Raw genomic sequence first — 22,384 nt, forward strand, 5'->3', positions numbered from 1 at the left:
AGAGTCGTTGGGCCCTTTTAGGCCCGTTTAAGACCGTTTGAACCGGCCCACTTCCCAGCCGATCCCGGTCTCATGGGCCTCGCGCACTAGACTGGCCCACTACCCAACCCACCTCCCTACGGTCCCTGTCTTATACGATTAGGACCGTTTTAGGCCCACAACCCATATGGACCGCGATTTTGGGCAGGTCCCGGTCCTTGACCAGCCCACTTGCCAGGCTTATCCTAAGTGCAATTTGTGCACATATGTATCTTGCTATAACTATAAGCTTGATATGTGATAGTAAGAATAACTCTAGGGAGATATTGAAAAAGCCATTCCACGACAGTATGTGGAGACATTACATATATACAAGAATGATGATTTCAAGGTGCAACATATTCATTCAATTTAATATGGATGATTTATTTATCAAATATCTACCAACGATCTTTTTAAGATGGTGCACAAGATTGGAGTGCGAAGGCTTAAAGATGTGAATTCATGCTCTCATCAGGGGGAGTTAATACGCGTTGTACTCTGTTTTTCTTACAAGTTTTTGTCCCACTGGGTTTTCCTTGCAAGATTTTTAACGAGGCAACAAAAAGGTGTATTGTTAGATATGTGTAATTTTTTTCTTTTACAAGAATTTTTTTCCACGGGGTTTTACTTTGGTTATGGTTTTAACGAGGTACATTATCTGTTGAATAGACATTTAAGGGAGAGTGTTATAAATAAAATTGTATTTAAGGTGAATATCTATAATTTAAGCGGGCTACCTTTGTGTTTAAGTCACTTTTCCCCTATAAAGGGTTCTATTCCATTATAAATCATCCCAAAATCAATAAGAATTCTCTTTCTATTTTTCTTTGCAATACTCTTCTTTTCTTATTATTTTATAACACATCTCATATTTCATGCAAGTTAAAATTTAAATATGCGCAATATATAAAAACAACATTTTAAATTAAGCAAAATACGAGGTCCTAAAATACCGATTTAAAGAAACGAGGTCCTAAAAATGCAAAGTTTTTTTGTTTACTTTCCAACTCCCTCCCCCTTTTGTTGCCACTCTATTAACTGTATTACCCGTATTGAACCTTTTCCGTTTTCAAGACCGAGAGAAAATAATGGAGGAAAAATTGCTCCAATTTTTACAGAAATGCAAAACTAGCAAACAATTGAAAGAGACTCATCTTCAGATTATTGTAAATAGCCTCATCAATAGCAACTTTATAGTGCCTAAGCTTATGTCTTTATCCTCAAACCTTATATCACTTAACTATACACTCAACTTTTTTAAAACATTACAAAATCCTAGTCTTATTGTATACAACACTTTGATTAAATGCTTCATAGGAAAGACACTGAAATATGCATTATATACTTATAATAACATGAGGATATCAAATATTACACCTAATAGTTTTACATTTACTTTTCTCTTGAGGTGTTTTGAGTCTTTTGAGTCTTTGGAAGCTGGCCAAGTAATGCATGGTCACATTGTGAAGTTGGGTTTTGAGTCTAGTGTGTTTGCTAAGAATACCCTTATGGATTTTTATGCTAAATGTGGTGGGAATTTAGGCTCAGCTCGGAAGGTGTTTGATGAAATGCTTGATCGGGATGTTGTTTCGTGGAACACGATGATTGGTGGTTATATGATTCATGGTGATCAAGAACGTGCCCTTTGTTTATTCGAGGCTATGCCTGAGAGGAATGTTGTTACGTGGAATTCGGTTATTGCTGGGCTATTGAAGGCAGGGAACATGGAGTTGGCTCGTTCTGTTTTTAAGCGTATGCCGGAGAAAAATGATGTTTCCTGGAACACAATGATTTCTGGATGTGTAAAGTTAAGTAACATAGAAGCTGCTAGAGCTGTTTTTGATGAGATGCCGGAGAAAAGTGTAATCTCTTGGACTGCTATGGTGTCAGGATATGCTACAATTGGTGATCTTCAATCAGCAAGAAAGATGTTTGACCGAATACCAGAAAAGAATGTGATTTCATGGAATGCCTTGATTGCTGGATATGTAAATAACCATATGTTTGATGAAGCTCTTTCAGTGTTTCAGCATATGTTGATCGATGGGAGTTGCAAACCCAATCAGACCACTTTGATTAGTATACTCTCAGCTTGCTCATATTTGGGATCTCATGAGCATGGAAAATGGATTGATTCTTTTATAAGAAAAAACAAATTTGACGTATCAGTCCCACTAGGAAATGCTTTAATTGATACATTTGCAAAATGTGGAGATATGGAAAATGCAAAAGCAGTTTTCTTAAGCATGGCTCAGAAATGCATAATTACTTGGACTACAATGATATCAGGATTAGCAGTGAATGGGCACTGCAGAGACGCCCTAGAACTCTATGAGAAGATGTGCTTGGAAGGAGTAGAGCCGGATGATGTTGTATTTGTTGCTGTTCTGTCAGCTTGCACTCACGGTGGGCTGCTGGAAGAAGGGAAAAGGGTATTTGACCAGATGGTGAATAAGTTTGGCATTAAACCACGGATTGATCATTATGGATGCATGGTTGATCTTCTTGGCCGAGCTGGAAAGTTTGAAGAAGCACTGAGTTTCATTAAGAGCATGCATTTGGAACCTAACGCAGTCATTTGGGCCACTTTACTTTCTGCTTGTAAAATTCATGGAAATGGGGAGTTGTTAGAGTCCTTAACCCGGAGGATCCTGGAGCAAGAGCCTAACAACCCAAGTTATTTGACATTGATAATGAACTTAAGCTCTTCTATTGGGCGGTGGCAGGATGCCTTGAACTTCCGTAGAGCTACTAGAGACAAGGGAATAGAAAAAATACCTGGTTGTAGCTCAATCCAAATAGGAAATAGTGTCCATGAGTTCTTAGCTAAAGATACAAAGCACTCACAGAGGAAGGAAATCTATAGAGTTTTAGGGTGTTTAAATGGACACTTAAAATTATGTGAGGTCGAATGAAATTTGCTGGCCGTGGTTTCTTAGAGATTCTAGCGATAGAAATATTTTTCTATAATATCCATTTCTTGATAGCTACTTGAATATGCATGGTTCTGAAGCCTGTACAGAAATGAGTTAAGTGAGAGCTTAAAGATTATAGTTAGCGACCAAGTTGAGTTTTCGATTTTCTTCATGGGTTTAACCAAGTGGCACCAAGCTTGACCAGATTATGTTTTATGGAGCGTTTTGTACCAGGCACTATCGATATAACCCAGTCCATTCCTGTTGGATCTGTGATTAAAAATAATTATGCGGAGTTTTACAGCCATGAGAGGGTCCTCAGAAGCGGAAAATTTCGTCAAAAAGCCGAATCTTCTGAAGAAATGTGGATGGGAGCATTCGGGGCAAAGCTCTCGTTGGCTAATAAAATTATGGTACACTACTGTTTTCTCACTATCCTGTCTTCAGTTTTGCCCTCACTATCTTCTCATTGGATGTTCGTTACATGGATCAGACCTTCTTTGTCTGTTGTTCTTTCCCATCTAAATTTTTAATATCAATTAAGTTTTTATGAAATTCATTGTCATAGATCATAATCTTGTCAAATATTACAACTAGCTGATGCCGTTGCACCTTAGTCCTTACTGTTCCAAGTTTTAACAGTGATTTATTTATTCTATATGGTAAATATTATCATATTTGAAATATATTAAAAAAACTTAAAGGAATTAAAATGCAGTATTTAGGCTGAGCAGAAAGGTCTTAATTTCGGATTTCTTCTATACCATGCAACTCTCGACTTTAAATCATGCTAGTTAGAGAAAATACCAATTAATTCAGTTTCCTCAAGTTCTCAATTCATCAAGCCCTGAATTGTCATTCTTCCTTTAGCTCAAATACTTCTTTAACCAAGCAAAACTTGGTCAAACAGGACAACACAACACTTAAACTAATGTTAACCAGACCTTACTCATGTTTATAGTATTTAAACTCTAAGTTAGTCATACTGGGAATATCCCCAGATAGGGCTTAGATGTTTATTCTTACAATTCTCAAGGATTTCATCATTAAAACCAAAATTCACCTCAACATTGTAGAAATCTTTAATATCCCTCTGCTTGTGCCCTCCACAATACTGAATTGCGGTACCTAGAGGGTGTTTAAAGCCTTAACCTTCATTTACCGCGTAGCAGTAGGGGGCTGAGCTAGTATTAAGTTTGCTAGTTCTTTTCTCAACCATGTTCTAAATACTATCTGAGACTTGTTCGGGTGAGGCACAATACAAGTTGGGGCAACTAATGAGCAATCTACACAAGACATCTCTAAATAAGTAGTCACTTGCAATTCCTAAGAGCGTGGTGTTAGTACCTCAATGTGACAACAAGGTACGATAGACAAATCCTATGCACGGATGTCACTTGGTAACAAGTGGTCTTATCAACGTTAATTGACATCCTATGCAAGTACTTTGAGATTGCTTCATATTAATTACCTTTTTTCTTCTTATTTCTTTTATTTATGTTGCTTCGGCTATCTTTCAAGATCCTTTGTAATTTGAGTGAGTAGACTCTGATTTGTCTTAGTGAGCTAGTACCGGGATTAATGTGTCCGTGTCTTTACAGATGACACATTAGTCTGTGTAACATGATTTAGCCCTTTTCTATATATGCTATGTCTTAAAAGTTGATTTAAACAGGAAATCAAATGAAAATCGATAAATTTTTTTAAATTCATGAAAGAATTGTGTTTAAAGATATCAAAAAACTTAGAAACAAAAACAAATATTTAATACGAGATTAAAAAGTTAAGTTATTTGAACTTGTGCTGTTATGTGGATCCAAAAACCCAATTTGTTTAACGATGATTGGGAGACATCAGTGGCCATGGTGGAGGTGAACTTTTGACCTATATTCGTAAGCCATGATAGAATTTATAACTCGCATTTGTCTTTTCAAGAAGCACTAATGCTTTTGAAAAGATAGAGTATTTGATTTAAAGATGATTTGCTTGTAGTCCTGGAGAAGATTAATCACTTTGTATTTCTTCTACTTTCCTCATCTTTTTTTCTTTGTTCCCTCTTTATTGTGATCCATTCCTAATGGTGCCAGCAACTTAGTTCATCTTATTCATTCGTTTCATTCACCTTCACTTGCCCGTTTGTTCTTATTCGAACTAATTAGAGATTGCAACATTTTTCCTCCTGGAAATATTCCTGAATCAAATTAACAAGTAGTCCTAATATAACTTTTTTCTCCTTCCACAAAGGTACTACAAATTCATTAAACATTAAACCAAAAAGAAAGGACTGCACGTAAAAGAGAGGATAGTGGTGCATGGAATACAGAGTGGAATCTTTTTCTTTTTTAGTGAAGAAAACAAAAATTATTGGTAATATTTAATACAATTTTCCATTAGTGGGTATCTTTTTGTTCTTAGAATATCTTAATGCGGATGCTTTTTGGTCTTTATGACGAAGTTCTATTAGAACAGTTTTCAGTACTTCTGATTTTGCTCCACTTTAAGCGGAAGATAAGGTTGAGTGAAATAAATATCAACCGCCAATAAATCTCCTTTCTTTATTTCTTATATGCTCTCTGAATCCAGTGATGTTGAAGAAGCAAAAGAGAGGTGAGGCTTTGAGCGTTTAATTAAAGGTCAATCTCTTTTTCCCCCTAAATAGAAAATTTTAGTGATTATACATTTATAGTTAAAGGAAGAAAGCAAGATTCCCACTCACGTGCAAATGAGAACCTTATTTTATCAAATCTCATGGCATACGAGAACCTTCTATAATGAAAATACCCATACCTGGAAAAGTAGTTTTCTTTTTTGAAAAATAGTTATAAGATGACTAAAGTTATTTATCTCATTGTTTTATGGATTTTTTCCTTCAAGATACACTATCTATGAACTTGTAGAAACATGACTATTTCTGCTATATGATAAATACCTAGATGATTATTATTGTACCGGTCCACCTATTCTCACCCTCTTCAACTTTACTATCCATGGCCAACGAAATTCAACATTAATTTGAGAAAACCTTGGGTGGATTGGGCCCCTATTAAAGCAAACTCTTCTGTTCTTCTTCCCCTTGGCTTGGGTTTCACCCAAAGTTGCTTTGACATATTGGGCTCCAGATGACTTGTAAATTTAACAGAAGACTACAACAACAACAACATACCCAGTATTATCCCACACCGTGAGGTTTGGGGAGGGTAGTGTGTACGCAGACCTTACCTTACCTTGTGAGGATAGAGAGACTGTTTCCAATAGATCTCCGGCTCAAGAAAGCATAAGCACCACATTAATGAAAATATAGATAAGAAGGGACAATACCAAAAAGCCATATAAAAGCAGAATAAAAACAACAAGATAGTAAGGTAATCACCAATGAAAGAAAACAACGGATATTCATAAAAACCTACTACCAACAGAAAGCGAGACTGCATGCCAATACTACTATTATGAACACTCTAGACTACCTACTCTACTACCCTAATTCTCGACCTCCATACCTTCCTATCCAGGGTCATGTCCTCGGTCAGCTGAAGCTGCGACATGTCTTGCCTTATCACCTCTCCCCACCTCTTCTTTGGCATACCTCTACCTCTCTGTAGGCCCTCCAATGTCAACCTCTCACACCTCCTCACCGGGGCGTCTGTGCTCCTCCTCACATGACCAAACCACCTAAGTCGTGCTTCCTGCATCTTGTCCTCAATAGGGGCCACACCCACCTTGTCGCGAATAACCTCTTTTCTGATCCTATCTAACATAAGACTCAAGTAATTATAACTTGAGTTCATAATGAATTAACATTATGGTTGAAAGAAGTGATTGAAAACTTCTACAGGTAAGTGTTTTTACAGATTTTAAAATCAAATTGGATTTGACACAAGACTTTAGCATCGCAGATTGTGAATCCTATCATATTATTACTAGTTAAAATTTATTAGTTTCATGGGTTGTTAACCCCTTAGCTGTATATTGTCTTAGAGTCATTAAAGAGTCGATCAAGTTGATCAGATTGGAGTTCAATTGAGCAAATAGTATAACATAATGTTAGTGGTAAATTAACACATGACTAGCTTGGCATTTTTCTACATTGAATTAAACATAAGCTTGTGATAATTAGATTTGAGAACTTCAATAATCTATGTGTTTATGAGCTTAATTGCCATGTTTTTTACAAAGTATGCATTCTTGTGGACAAGTTCTTGAGATAAAATGACAAGATTTTTGGTATAGGTCAACCATATTTGAGTATATGAAATGATAATTGCGCATGAAAGCTGTACTAGTACTTTGCACTATTCCAAACTAACTGGAAATAGCAATTCACAAAGTGCTGCTTGAACTTGAACTATTCCTATTTTTTTTTGTCAAATCCTTTTATTTCTTCCATAATATAAGTATAGAAAATTAATGCTGAAGGAAAAAGTAAAAATATATTACAGCAACGGAAAAGCTAAAGTTCAAAATATGTTTTCAAGTCCAAACATTTAGATCACATATATGATTGAAAGATATAGTGGGAAAATATTATGTGAAAAAATCCTGATAAGGAGCGTTTACCCTTTAATGGAACAATGGATGCGTATGTATTCGTCAGACCAGTGAATTCCGAATATCAAATGCTTATTAAAAAAGGACCAAATCTCCCATACTATTGCTACTGCAAATCATGCAAGTAAAAGACAAATTAGCCCCTTTTGGGTCTACATTAGACATATATAAACCCAGAAACCACTTGCAAGCCCTGCATCATATGCTCATTTCCAGTTTTGTAGCTTGAAGAGAGATGAGAGACATCAAAATTCTCCACACTACTTTCGGAATTTTAGGTGGGATTGTTCATTGTCCATGCATCTTCTTGTGCTTACTCCTACTTTTTTCTGGATATTGATTATTATACTCTTTTCCTTTTTTTCTTTTTTCCCTGGAATAGGAGATGTTTTTGGTTTATTACTCTTCATGGCGCCCTTGTAAGAATTCTTCAAAATTTTCGTTCTTTTTTTTTACGCGTGCTATTTTTGTCTTCTTATTTGGTTTTTTTCCTCATCAAAGCTAAAAGTGACTAAATGATCAAATTTTGACACTACATACAGGATTACATTCAAAAGGATTATTAGGAAGAAATCAACAGAACAGTTCTCTTGCATGCCTTATCTAATAAGTCTGCTCCAATGCTTGCTCGCTGCCTGGTAAGTTTCTTTAAGTAGCTCCATTGTAACTTGAAAACCTTTAATGTTTCTCCTATTAATACTCTGTGTAAAATAAGTTTAGCATTGTTTTTCCACTTTTCTTTGAGAAGTTATTGAGTTTAATTTAGGAATCTGACTTTTGGTGATTCAAACAGGTACAGTTTACCTTTTGTGTCACCAAACAACCTGCTGGTAACTGTCATCAGTGCCATAGGCATTGGCCTGGAGGCAACCTACGTGCTTATCTTCCTCATATTTTCCCCCAAGAAAGGGAAGGCCAAGATCTGCGGATACCTCTTTGTGGTTCTTTCTATCTTCTCAAGTCTGGCCTTGGTTTCCATGTTGGCATTTCATGGCAATAGAAGGAAGCTCTTTTGTGGCTTTGCTTTTGCAGCTGCTTGTATTATGATGTATGGTTCTCCTCTCTCTGTAATGGTAAGTACTCTTTCTCTTACACATGCATGTTCCTCCGTCCCATTATATGTGAAGGTGTTTGACTAGGTATGGAATCTAATAAATTAAAGAACACTTTTGATATGTTAGCCAAATATATGCAAAGCACCAAACATACCTTTTTAAATGAATAATGGTGGGAGTTTCATATATCTTCATTTTCCCTACCCATAAACAATGAACTTTTATATCAAGTGGGTCCCGACAAGTCATGTTATTAAGGGTAAAATAAAGATACTTAGACTAAGCTAGCGTTTGGACATAGATTTGGTTGAAATTTGAAAAAAGAATTTTTGAAGTTGTGTTGAAAAATAATTTTGGAGGTTTGAAGTTGTGTTTGGACATGCATTTTACTTAAAAAAGTGTTGTTGAAGTTTTGTGAATGGAAGAAAAAGTTTCACCAAAAAACTGGTCCAAACCAGTTTGTGGAACTAGATCAATTTTTTTTTAAAACTGATAAAATTCCATGAACAAACAATATTTTCAATTTGTTTGAAAAAAAGTAGTCAAAATCTATGTCCAAACAGAGGTAAATAGTTCATAAAAAAAAAGATCTCATAAGCTAAAAATAAAAGTGTATCCCATAAAATGGAACGGAGAGAATACTAAGTAATTATACTCAATAGGGTACTAGAAGTTATGTTACGCGGACTCTCCAAAATACTGTGCGCCGGTTTCGGGTTCTCCACAAATATACTACTTTTGGAGGATCCGATACACACCCGACAATATTTTTGGAGAGTCTGAGCAACATAGACTAAAAGTAAGAAAATTTTAAGTTTGTCATCCTTCATGATCTGTTCTTTTTAAGTTCGTGTGCTTGGACATTTTCTTCACCTTTAGATGTAGGTTGTCTTATTTACTGATTGGTCATTTTGTTGTGGACAGCAGTGCGAGCTCAAGGCCAAAGCCACTAAGGCAAAGGCTTGGGGCCTTTTTTTATTATTGTTAATAGTAGGTGATATGACTAGTTTTCTGTAAAATTATTTAATATCTCAAGATAAAAATTAGTTTAAGATTTTTATAAAAAATGGGTAAGAGAACTTTTTAGCCATGTGATTGATTAGCTGGGCACATGTAGCCTTAGAGCTACGGGTTCAACTGAATTCTATACTTCTTATATGGAACATAGATATATATGTGAAATATAAGAACTATTAGATTCTGAATCCATAATTTTGAAGGTTGAACCCATCAAATTAGAATTCTAGATCCACATCTGTTAATTAGCTATATTGTCAATTGAAAAAATGTTTGATTAAAAATTAATTGACTTTTAGAGATTAGTTAGAAAAATAGACTTGAATAAAAATATATATGAAATTTTTTTTCAAGAAAATTTTAAGGCCTCTTGGTAAAATTTTGCTTTAGTCCACCGAATTTGTTAAGCCGCCCCTGTGGACAGGTTACAAGAGGTATGCTTGTTTATAATATATATTTGCGTGTGTTGCCAGTTTTAGGCATTTTATTCACCTTTTGTCATTGGTTGGCTAATTTATATATGTCAGTCTATTTGTCAGTCTCTGGTAACTATATCACTGATTTTATTTACATGTTTTTACAATATTTGAATTTGAAAACATATTTAATTATTACTATAAAATAATTTCTTCTAAAATTGAGCACTAAATATTTAAGGATGTCTTTTATCTCAGCACTTGAATGTGTTTAATTTAAATTTACTTTAAGATTAATAATTATTAAATTCAAATAGAATACTAAGTAATAATTAACAAAATATTGAAGAAAATCTTAATTTACATGGTGTTGTAAAAATTGTTTGATTAAGCACGCTCTAAAAGCTAGCGGTAGTGGAAATTGACGGTGATGCTGGTCGACTCTGATGGTTGAGAGGTGGTGCCTAATATTTATTGTATTTGATAGAGCTGGCTGGCTGGTGGAGGTTGTGCAGTTGTAATTGACAGACGTGGTTGTATCGGTGGTGGCCATAAGTGAAAGCTAGCTTTCCAGTGATGATTGGCTGTGGAGGTGGTTGTTATTGGGTTGTGGTGGTGGTTGTGTGATGGAGATTGGCAGTGGTTAGGGGTGGTACCTGTGCGATGGAAGTGTGTTTGCAGTGTGATGGTTGTATGGTGGAAATGACTGGCAGTGATAGTTATGCATGGTCGCTGATAGTGGAGCTGGTTGGCGGTGATGGTGGTGGTAAAGAGTCACCTTCATAATTCATTTAGTACAAGCATTAATGATTTACAATTATGTACATGATCTGAATGAATTAGACAAATTTAGATAAAATAAGTGGCTTGAAAAAAAGAAAGAAACAAATAAGATACTCTTTTACGTTATTTTCTTTCATTCCTTCTCTTTCCCTTGGCAGAGGCTGGTGATCAAATCTAAAAGCGTGGAGTACATGCCGTTCTTCTTGTCTCTATCTGTTTTCATCAACAGTACTTCATGGTCAATCTTCTCCCTGCTTGGAAAGGACCCTTTCATTTTTGTAAGTAGCTTTTATTTTATTCAGTAACTTATACTTAGGTCATTTCATGACCAGAAAGTTAATAACATTGACAAATCTTAAGATTAAATCTCACAAAAGTGTTGTTTTATAGGTTCCAAATGCTGCCGGAACTATATTAGGAGCAGTACAGCTGATTTTATATGTAGTTTATCGTGATAAAAAAGGAGTCAAGAAAGACGAAATTAATGAATCAGTAGATCAGATGAGGACTGGGAAACTCCAAGACGGGAAGCTAGTCGACATCCAAAATGAGAATGCAAATCCATAACATTCATATGTACACAAAGTTTCTGAACTTTTGTACTTAAAAAGTATTATCCTGTCTTAACTCTGGTTGGATCAAAAGTTATGGTCACTAGTCTAATGTCAAATGAAAAAGGAGTTAGGTTCAAAAGTATAGAGAAAGTTCAATCACTGTGTAATAAATATTTTCTTTTTAACTTTTTAGTGTTATGAAATATTATACTATATAGTGGATGTCTATAACTCCTAAAGAAGTTACTTCTACTATTCTTCTCCATTAACCTCCCACTACTTCTTACTATTATGGTTGTAACTCCCACACCTCCATAACATTCTCCATGATCTTTCCCCATGATCTCAATAGTTAATACCATGTTCATGACATTCTTTTGTATTGCCTAAATATTATCCTATAAATAGACGGTTTGGGTATCACATTATATACATTTGAATACATGGAAGAAATAAGAATCTCTCATCTCTTTCTCCTTACATCCTTGTCTTCTTTCTTGTTTTATATTATTATTTTGACCTAAGTTTCTTAACATTTAGCAGCTTTTACTTTTTCTATTTTATCTAATTTTCTTGTCAAACTTTTCATATGTATTCTTTGAGTCTTCCTTAGATTAGTAATCTTACCTACATTTGAAATCTTTCATTCACACAACTAACCCCATTGTGGGCCTGAATTAGAAGTCTTGCCTATTCATGACTGCTAATGTATTTTAATCCCTTGCTACTTAATTTGTGGGTGAAGAGGTTGATGTCGGGCAAGCAATCAATATAATATTGGTTGGACGAGGGTAGGGGTGGCAGACGGACGGGTCAGATATGGGACATGGTCGGGTCGGGCCGGATATGGAACGAGTAATGAAAAAACGGATAGATTATCCGACCCGACCCATAAAAAAAGGTTAACATAATATGTCCATGGCTTCATGAATATGATCACTTTTCGGAGACTCCATTTGAGGTTTTACAAATGTAGAAGTTAAACCCATTGGTTATTCATTTTCTAAATGGATAATATGGTTCTTATCCATATTTGACCCGTTTTTAAAAAAAATTATTATCCAACCCATTTTTTAGTAAATAATATACGTGTTTAATTGTTTTTTAAAACCATTTTGCCACCCTAGACGAGGGCGATCTCCAATCCCTTACCAAGGGGAAAAGAGTGATTTCTCGTGTCAATAGCCTATTCTTAAAAGTTTAATGAAGGTTAGATATCTTTGACAAAGTTGTATTTTTGGTTAAATTGTGATCACACTCCCCAAATGCAGTTTAGACCATGGGCCTTCTTCTTTTCGACTGGCCTGATTATATTAAACTTTTTCCTTTTTATTGAGATTTTTCCCTTTCCAAAGGTTTAGAGAAGAGTTCTCACATACTGTATCAAGCCTAGAGGGAATCGTTGGATTTGGAACAAGGAATGAGACCATAACAAAAGCATCTCAAATCTGAAGTCTAAACAAATGGCAGCTAATTGTATCGTTGGATCTTGTAGGAAAGGATTAGACAATATAATATTGTGGATGACAATGCAGCTTAGTTTTGTGCTTTCTTGGTCAGTTCTCCATATTAATTTGAATGTGCTTTTGATTTTGGCTAAGCTTTTGGTCATTAGCCGACCTAACTTTAGTGATGAAAACATATATAATGCTTGAATTAGCTTTTGGCTGGTTGGTGAGTTATTCATCTGACCGATTAAATTACGAACTTTGTGGTTCTTGATTCTATCTGGTTTTATCCTTACACCAAACTAAACAATTTAGCTTTAACAATCATAAAAATATAATGTTTACCGTGAAAATGGTAATAACAATTAAATTTGTAAATGAAACTCTAAAAATACGTGATCTATTTTTATGCCAGTTGTTAGAGCAGTGGATGCTAGATATGTGAAGTTTAATTGGCGAAATACAAGCTAAAACGGGGCAGTAATCAAACCGAGGGGCTTGCTACCCGGGCCTCAGACTGATCGATGAAAGCCTCGAGGTCAATGCCTGGGCTCGAGCTCGAGCTATTAGGGATAACCGGGAAGGGAATAACAGCTAGGATATAATCAACAAGGCTCTTTATGGCCAATATCAAGCAATAAAAGAAGAACAAGTATGAAAGCAATAAATGGAAAGAGTCGTCTCGAGCGAGTAAGTAGAGAGAAGAGAGAGAGAGAGAGAGAGAGAGATAATTGTTATTGATCTTGTGTAGAATGGTTGGAGCAACAACAACCCTTTACAAAGTGGTAAGGATTCCCTTTATATAGGAGGGGAATCCTGTTATGGTACAACATGCATTAATTGTAAAAGCATGGAGATGAGACGGCTAGACGCGACGCCTCGATACAGGCTCTGGGTAGGCCGGCTCTGTCAGACTTAGCCGTGTGCCTTGGGAATTCCCTATTTTTCTCTAGCCTCGATCTTAGTCTTCTTTGAGTCGGGCCTTGACGAGCCCCGAGGGAGGGAACTCGGCCGCAACTTCGCGTCCGCGGGGTCTCGAGACATTCTTCTGAAGTGACTTGATAGCAAGAAATTATGCCCTCTGATTTCGCCACATACAGATAGTCTCCGCGTTTCCCAGAACAAAGCGATGGGAAACGACTCTGACACCCGACTCTTCGGGCTTCTCGTGATGAAGTCATACCGATGACGCAACCTGTGATGCGAGTTTTTGCTGTAACTGGGACATCCCATGAACTTATGTTTTCGACATCATTCAATGCACTGTCGGTTCCCGTTCTACAAGGTGAAAATACCGCCGTCAATTCGGTTATTCAAGAATGCAGTAATTGCGTCTACCGGTCAGTCTTCCAAAGGCTTCGATGACCGCGTCGTTATCTCCTATAAATGGGGACGTTCTGGCGTTGTTTTTCTATCCAAGTGCCTTCATCTGCTTATTCACCCTTTTCTTCTTACCATCTTCCTCTATTGTTGATCACCATGTTTGGAGTCTACGACCTCAAGGTTATTTGGCATCGTTCCGATAGGTCGTATCGTAGCCCTTTGCATGGCACGACTATGTCGTCCTGTCGCTGTTGTGGTTGTTGTTACGTCTGCTGCCTCTGTCCCTATTGGCTCGAGATGATGACATACGGGGGTCAACTTTCCTCGCTCATAAAAAGTTCTTCGGGTTATATACCGCTGCTCACAAGGGGGGCTCGAATTATACACCACTGCTCACCTTCATACCTCAGCTCGACGTAGCACTTTGCCCCGAGATGGTAGCTTGCATGACTCAATGTTCCAAGAAGTGGATTCTAAGTAGCCGTGCAAGCGAGGCCGATGCCCGCCAGGTTTGCTGTCTCTCCGAGGTTCTCTTGGCCAGTGAGGGTCCTCGACCTTTGGCGGGTTATGTCATTTTTTCATCCCTCCCTGCTTCTCGACCTATCCTTTAGGGATATCAGTGCGGAAGGCCGGGATGAGGCTTCTGAGGATGCGTGCCTGGAGGCATTTGTTGTAGGAGGTGGACCTTCGAGAGTAGACTAGTCTCTAGGCTTTTACCACGTGTGTGTATCCCTTTACTTTTTTGTTCCCGTATAAGGACCCCTTGCGGGCTTTTGTGATTGTATATAAGGACCCCCGAGGGTCGTTGTAAGCCAATATTTATGAAATATGAAGACATCTTCTTTACTTCTGCTTTTGATTTTTGCCATGTTCTTGTATACTCTTGTGCGTTTGCAGAGATGTTGAATGTATGCCTCTGTTGACGATCGTCAATATTTTTTTCGTTCTTTGGTCGACAGAAATGGCTCCTTTCTGAGCTTATCGTTGTTCCCGGAATCAAGCCTGAAGTGGTCCGATAAACTTGGATCATCGGGGCCCTCAAGCCTCGTGGAGATAGAGCACTGATGTGAAATTCATCTTCGGGCACTTGGAGCTTTTACTTTGAGCTTGACGTAGATAACCTTTCAAGGTGTTGTAGGCAGGTTTCTGAGGAAGGGGCTATTCGTACTTAGGCGACTTCCTGAGGTCGAGCCCTCGTGGACGGAGCTCAAAGTGCTTATTTTTCTTCTCGAGGTAAAACTTCGAGGTCAGGTACCATCTCAGAACTGGAGACGATGTTGCTGACCCTCTAGGGCCTAACTTCTTCTTGATGGAAAACTCTAGGGTCGGGTACCACCTCGGGATCCGTACCGAGGTTGTTGGCCTCCCGAGGCTTATCCTGGGTAGGCGAATCATTGTTGTTTCCCACATATACATGGGGCGGCTCTTGCTTCTTTGGAAGATCCCATTATTTTAGATAGCTACCCTTCCGCCTTGGCATCGAGTCCTTCATTACCTTAAGCGCAAAAATGTCCCTGCTTCAGTTTGCCAATTCTACCAATAGTCATGACTGCTACTTCAGGGCCTGCCCGTCAGGGAGGGGAGAGTTCCACTCCCAGTTCTCAGGATCCGCGGGAGTTTACTCTGAAGACTATGTCTTCGATAAGAGGGGAACATCTGGAGATGGTGAGGAGAGACTGCGGATGGGGCGAGGGGGCAGCGTTGCAGGCGCTTTCCCCGGAAGAGGGTATTGCTGACCCCGCTGATGGATTTCTGCATGTATACTTATACCCTTTCGCACTAGGCCCCCTTGATAGGGTCGTGCTTGATTTCTACCTGAAGTATCGGGTTACTTTGGCACAGATACATCCATCGTTTTGGCGAGTAGGGCTGATGATGAGATTTTTTGCGAAGAAGGTTGGGCTTGAATTTAAGCTTAGTCACCTCGTCAGGCTGTACCATCCCTTTTATCATCGAGGCCTCTTAGGGGTGCCACACACACCAACGGACAGGTTTGACTCTATGTGCAAAACACCTGATTATGCACACATTAAGTCTGTTTTTTGCCCTACCAGGAAAGATGCAGATTGGAAGCATAGGAGTGTGGAGTACCATTCTTTGGCCAAAGAATTCATGAGCGCATTCGTACGGGTAGTTCTAAGCTTCCTATGCAATCGCTTGATGCCATGCCAACACAAAATTGATGTCCCTCAACACCGAGAACTAGTGTTGTGTGCTTTATTTGAGAGGATACCGCTCAACCTGGGGGTCATCATGCACGAACAGATGCAGCGTACTAGGATGAACTACAAGTGGTGGTTGTTCTTTGCAAACACCCTATCGGCTTACTTGACGGAGATGGGAGTAAAATGGGACAAGGAGAATGATGACATTGAAGCTAAAGCTCCAGTGCCATATGATGTTACTCAGGTACTAGAGCCGAACAAAGGAAGGTCCTCTAAGCTTACCATTCAGCTGTTATCTGAGCAACTGCAAGCTGATATGCAAGAGAATATGACTGAGTTGATAGCGACTCGGGCAGAATTGAGTGCTACTATAGCTGAGTTGATTCAGACACGTGCGGATCTAAGCCGAGTCCAAGCTAAGCAGGTCACGCTGATGAGGGAGGTATCATTACTCCTCCGCGCTTTGGTTGAACGTACAAATATAGACATCTCAAAGCTGCTTGCATCGTCCACTGCTGGACCGTCTACTTCAGCCCATCCTATAGTCCCTGAGGCTCCGTTTTCCATGCCTACTGATACCGCCGTGTTGCATACTACAGACTCAGTTTCCCTTGGTGATAATAAGACTATGACCGAGCTCCCTATTCAGGAGGATGCTATTGCTAGGCCAGAGGAGGCCATGATAGATGTTATGGATGCTTCGAGTACCCACTCAGATGTTGATGCTACCTCCGTCCCAGCTGCCCATACCACTACTGTTGCTGTTTCCCTCCCGCCAAACGCGGAGGAGCCTTCCACCTTGACTTGAGGGATTTTCTCCTCACCCTACTCTACTTTATTTATGCATTAGGGACAACGCACAGTTCTAAGTGTGGGGTTATTTATATTTTTGTGCGGATGAATGTACGTAACAGTTACAATTTCTTTTTGTTGTTTTTGACATTGAATTAAGCTATATGTAGTAACTCTTAGACTCTTGTTGTGTTTAGTTGTAGTAAGTAACCGTATAATGTTTTAACAAAAAGAAAAAATAAAAAAAAATATTGAGTTGTGTGTGGAAGAGAAATAGAGGAATTTTCCCGACGACGGACTGCTTGGACAATTCTCTCGAGGGATTAAGGTCCTCAGAAAAGCACAAAAAGATTTTCTTAGACTTGAGTAGTTAGTAAATGAAATCTATTAGGCAATAATTCCCCTTGGTTTTTCTTTGGCCATCGGTTCTTTTCCAAGGGATAAATTTCTGAACCGGGTATTAGTTTTTCTTTTTAGAGTAGTGTAGCATGTAAAGACTCTGACTAAACTCAACATATTCTGTGACCTTTTTGATATTAACAGAGTTAGACCTAAGCATGTGGATTATCACTTTCTCCATGTGTTATGATGACTGTTTTTACCTTTAAAAAGTTGAATAGCTTCTTTGTGACACTTAGGCTCATTGTCTTGACTCCTGTGTTAACTGCTGTGCTGTATGCATTAAAAAATAGGACTTAACTCAGTACTTGCTTTGATTGAAAGTTGAAATGTATTCATCCTAGGTGAATCATGTGCCAATGTGTGGTGAGAATATTTGTATATGTCTCGTGTTGTACATGTGTGTCTAGAACTTGCCCGGTATGTGAGTTGAAGCGAAATCCTAGGTTCTGCTCGATTTGAAATATGATTTTAGGCCTTCTTTGATCCTTTTTAACTGTAATGCTACCACAAATCAAATCTATCCCTAGTTAACCATTTTGAGCCTATATACTTTTATTTGGCACCCACATTACAAGCCTATACCCTTTTTATTCTTAATTAACATTGTTTTAATTTTTTACCTCTTAAGGCACTTTAATTGCAAAACGAGCACTAAAAGAAGTAAGGAGGAACTGAGTGTGGGGTGACTTTTGAGTGGAACCAATGAAAGAAAGAAGGGTGCACTTATTTTGTAAATAAGACACCACTAGCGGAAAAAAAAATGGAAAATTGAATAAATTGTTGTCCTATTTTTGCTAGTGGGGTATACATTAAGGTAGTGCTTAAAGAAGAAGGGAACATTGATGGGAGTGATTTGTGTTGAAAAATGGAAGATGTGATTGAAGAATTTGCGCTCAATATTAATTATGTGTTGTGTTAAAGTGCTTAGGAGGGTGAACTACTATTCCTAAATATATCTTACCCGTCCCTTAGCCCACATTATAACCTTGAAAAGTCCTAATTGATTTGAGATCGAGCAAGCCTACATTAGTAGAGATTTACATTAAGGGCAAGCATATGGTACCTTTTGTGCGCATGTGACCTTCATTGAGAGAGTGAGAGAATTCTTCTACTGTTTTGAAGTCCTTAAATTACGTTCAAATTTTATTTGAATGTGCGGACTATCTTTCTCAATTTTGTGTTGAGAGCACATGTTTCATGATGAATATGCGACTTTATTAAACTTTTCAGTCAGAGTGAGTAAGTTGCCCCGAAAGTAGTTATCCTAAGGAGTCAGTTTCTGAGGCTGAGATGTCCCGAATTGTGCTATTTGATTGGTTTGAATTGTTCAATAGTGGTCTTGACATGTTATTAACATGGAGAAGGAAGTCCGAGAATGCATATGCAAGGGCCTAATTGTTGGTATCAACCAAAGTCATGGGTGTTTAAGCTTAATTGAAATGTGTGGCTTGATAGCAATAAGCTTAATTTTGTTCAATCGGTTGTGGGTTGATTTTACTTTGTTCGAGGACGAACAAATGTTTAAGTGTGGGGTGGTGATGTTGGGCATATTTCTATATGTTTTGATGTTACTTTTTCCATGTTTTAACCGCTTTTTGTTGCTATATAGTGTTAAAAATGCCCAACATGGTTTAATTAGTGGTTTTATGACTAATGGAGTTGTGTGTGATGATTTAAGGTGTGTGGAGTGCAAAAATATGAAGAAAAGATGTTCCAACTAGAGGAAAAGAGGTTGGATGCGTCGCATCCAACCTTGGAAAAAAAAGATTTTTGGTGCACCCCTTAGCAGTGAAGTCAGCCCATAGCATCCACCTTAGCATCCGCACCTGGGCAAAGCTGAGATGAAGGAACAAGCATCCACCTTAGCATGCGAAGCTGAGAAGCAGAGGACGAGGTGGATGTAAAGCATCCACCCCAGCATCAATCCCTGAAGCAGATTCGGACTAGAATAAGGAGAACTTTGGCCCACAACTTTTATACGCAATATATAAGCCAAAAACACCTTTTTTGGTCATATAACAAATCGGGAAGAGGAGAAAAAGGGCAGATCTGATTTTAGAGAGAAGAATAAGAGGAGATTCATCTTCAAGTATCAAAAATCAAGAGAAACAAAGAGCAAGGATTAAAAGAGTTTTTCTAAACTTTCTTCTAGTATCTATTTATTTTATGTTGTTTGAAGCTTAAATTGATGATTTTGAATTTATCGTTAAGGGTTGTTTATTTGATTCTGCTGTTAATTATTTTACTGCGTAGCTAACAGTGAAATACTATTTACGAATCTTGAGTTAAGCTTGAAAAAGGAAATTCTTGATTGCATATAGAATCAAATGGAACAAGATCTGAATCCTGGGCATCAGGTGAAAGATTCGCGATTAAGATAGAACTATGCTTAATTGCCTTGTTTGGTTGAAACATAGGAATTGTAAATGCATTTTAGTTAATATTAATACCATAGAAATATAGGTATTAATTTAACTTGAATAGGCGCATAAGAAATCGACAGATTCTTATGGATATTATCAACCCTATAATCAATAACCCAGATAATTCAATAAATCATTTTTAAGCTAAAAAGCATAGCATGATCTATAGCAAGCCCATAACCCTAGAATATATCTCTTATTAATTGTTGAAAGAAAACTTCATAAGTGGCGTAGTAAATGTGCGTAGTAGTATTGTTAAATTACTAGTTAAATTGTAAATTAGTAATTTATGTATTTTGTAATGAATTAGCTTGAATCGATAATTGTTTGAGTTTGCATCAGTTGATAAGTTAATCACAAGTCCTCGTGGGAACAATACTCTACTTATTACTATATTACTTGAAGATCGCGTACACTTGCGTGAGTATTTTGGTCGCAACAGGCATGAAAAAGCTGTAAGATCTCAACAGGCATTAAAAAGCTGTAAGACCTCAACAGGCATAAAAATACTGTAAGACCTCAACATGCATGAAAAATTTGTAAGACCTTACTACAGGCATAAAACTCGATCCCGAAGTTCAGGCTATATGTCGCATTTGTAAGACTCCCGAAAGGGCATACCCTCGATATAGACGCCTAAACTGCCACACTCGGGATCACAAATGGCTCCGGCCAAACCCAAATGACTATGGTCAATATGGCTGCACTAGCCAAATTAACGCGACTCAGGGATGCCCGACCGTCTCTAACAAAATCACAGGCCATTACTTCGAATCTACTTCGAAAAGAACCAGTTAAAATAGGCTACCCTCAACAGGCAAACAAGCTTCGACCATGTCATCTCCAAATCACAACGCTTTGAGCTACTCAGCCTACGAGCTAAACCTTCCTAGGTGCTCGAACATCGCTGCTAACGACTTGAAATCGAGGTTCTTCCCGAACCGACGACGGGTCAGGAAAATCATTTCAAAAAGTCCTTAACGAGAGGTAAACAAAGCCTACATATGCCCACAGGCAAAAGCGTAAGAGCCATTATCATCAGCCAAACGAGCCTCAGGGCCACACACTAAAAGGTCGCAACGACCAAAAGCGTAAGAGCCACTATCGCCAGCTTAAAATTTGAAAATTTGAGGATTAAAATGAGCTCGAGTCGTAACCCGATTCGAAGATCGGATCCCAAATAGTTAACTATACATGCCTAAGGGAACAACGTAAGAGCCATCGTCGCCAGTTTCACAAGCCTCAAGGCCACATACATAAAAGGTTGCTTTGACCCAAGGCGTAAGAACCAGTATCACCAGCTTAAAATTTAAAAACTTGAGGGCCAAATAAGCTCGAGTCGCAACCCGACTCGGAGATTGAACCCAAAATAGTTAAAATAGAAATGCCCAAGGTCAAGGCATAAGAGCCATTGTTATCCGCCCATGCAGGCACAAAAGATTGAAGGTCAAGTAGGCTCGAGTCAAAACCAGACTTAAAGACTAAATCCAAAACAGGTGAGTATAGCGTAAGAGCTCTAACGCCAGCTTGCATTAAAAGCCGCATCTACCAAGCATGAAAGAGCCTCCAAGCCTGCCTAACGAGCTCCGAAATCGTATTACGAATCTAAGGATTCTCGCCAACTCTGAAACCAGCCGGCCTGGTCAAAAGCAAAGCAAAAAGGGATACATAATAGACAAAGCTTCATGTTTTCTTTTATTTACATATGCAAAAAAGTGCGTTCTCCATCTACAAATGCGCTCTCCATCTACAAAGTCTATGCTCCGCTTCAAAAGGCTACGGCCTACCAGCCTCATCTTCACTCTCTGCAACATCGGCAAGAAGTGACCGAGCATCACGCTCGTCCGCCCTCGCTCGAGCCAGCTCTTCCGGGAGAATAAAACCCTTGGTGCCGATCTCTTCGAGTACCTCTCTTTGGGATCTGCAACAAACATATTCCTCGATCCTCTTTTCATGATCGAGGGCCCTCTTCAACTTGGCTTGGGCATCAGTAGCATCCTTCAAATGAATCACCATCTCCTGATCAGCCTTAATCCGACTCAATATTGCTTCAGCCCGAGCATCAACGATTTCAGCCCTGACCCTTGAAAGTTCGAACTCGAGCTTCGCAATTATATCCGCTTGAATTGAAGCGTTGTCACGAGCCAAGTGGAGTTGGGCCTCGAAGGCGGGAACTTTAGCCAAGGCACCCTTCTTCTCTGAAGCTTGAGCCTACACCTGATCTCTTAGTTCGCCACAATCATTCCTAACTCGATCGGCTTCACCCCTAGGGTGCTCCAAAGCCTCCGTCTTTTTCTACAACTGAGATAGGAAAAAATATTAACCTTAAAGGTTAAAAAGCGAAACGCATACTATGAGAGGTTACCTGCTCCATCAAATAGCTCTCGTAATTCGAGCTCCGATACGCCTCATATCGCCAGTGCATCAACTCAACCTCCCTCTCCTCGCAGAGGAGCCTAAGGGACCTACCCTCATCCAGAGCTTTCTGAAGCCTATCCCCATGACGGAGCACTCAGACCTGAGCC

The 22,384-nt window shown here is 38.5% G+C and overlaps 2 protein-coding genes across 4 annotated transcripts; both read left to right on the forward strand.

The window, feature by feature from the left end:
• Nucleotides 1–1,376: 1,376 nt before the first annotated feature.
• LOC104227571 (pentatricopeptide repeat-containing protein At1g08070, chloroplastic-like) lies at nt 1,377–2,936 on the forward strand. The gene has a single exon (XM_009779846.2). The coding sequence runs from the start codon at nt 1,377–1,379 to the stop codon at nt 2,934–2,936; it is 1,560 nt and encodes a 519-aa protein (XP_009778148.2).
• Nucleotides 2,937–3,138: 202 nt separating this feature from the next.
• Nucleotides 3,139–11,514, forward strand: LOC104227570 (bidirectional sugar transporter SWEET1a-like). 3 transcript variants are annotated; one of them, XM_009779844.2, is made up of 6 exons: nt 7,685–7,759; nt 7,864–7,900; nt 8,024–8,119; nt 8,275–8,554; nt 10,911–11,030; nt 11,143–11,514. In XM_009779844.2, the coding sequence occupies exons 1-6, from the start codon at nt 7,717–7,719 to the stop codon at nt 11,317–11,319; spliced, it is 753 nt and encodes a 250-aa protein (XP_009778146.1). In that variant the 5' UTR covers nt 7,685–7,716; the 3' UTR covers nt 11,320–11,514. The 3 variants fall into 3 exon arrangements, with proteins under 3 accessions (XP_009778143.1, XP_009778146.1, XP_009778144.1); XM_009779841.2 differs by lacking the exons at nt 7,685–7,759; nt 7,864–7,900 and adding an exon at nt 3,139–3,349; XM_009779842.2 differs by having other exon boundaries at nt 7,700–7,900.
• Nucleotides 11,515–22,384: the final 10,870 nt, after the last annotated feature.

Source organism: Nicotiana sylvestris, chromosome 4 (genome assembly GCF_000393655.2).
Source record: "Nicotiana sylvestris chromosome 4, ASM39365v2, whole genome shotgun sequence".
In the NCBI taxonomy this organism is placed as follows: Eukaryota; Viridiplantae; Streptophyta; class Magnoliopsida; order Solanales; family Solanaceae; genus Nicotiana; species Nicotiana sylvestris.

What these genes read in the sequence shown, in the direction of transcription:
- LOC104227571 (XM_009779846.2), top strand. Translation starts at nt 1,377, where the DNA reads ATGAGGATATCAAATATTACACCTAATAGTTTTACATTTACTTTTCTC.
- LOC104227570 (XM_009779841.2), top strand. Translation starts at nt 3,225, where the DNA reads ATGCGGAGTTTTACAGCCATGAGAGGGTCCTCAGAAGCGGAAAATTTC. An exon ending in CGTTGGCTAATAAAATTATG is followed by an intron (nt 3,350 to 8,023) that starts GTACACTACTGT and finishes CACTACATACAG; the next exon opens with GATTACATTCAAAAGGATTA. An exon ending in CAATGCTTGCTCGCTGCCTG is followed by an intron (nt 8,120 to 8,274) that starts GTAAGTTTCTTT and finishes TGATTCAAACAG; the next exon opens with GTACAGTTTACCTTTTGTGT.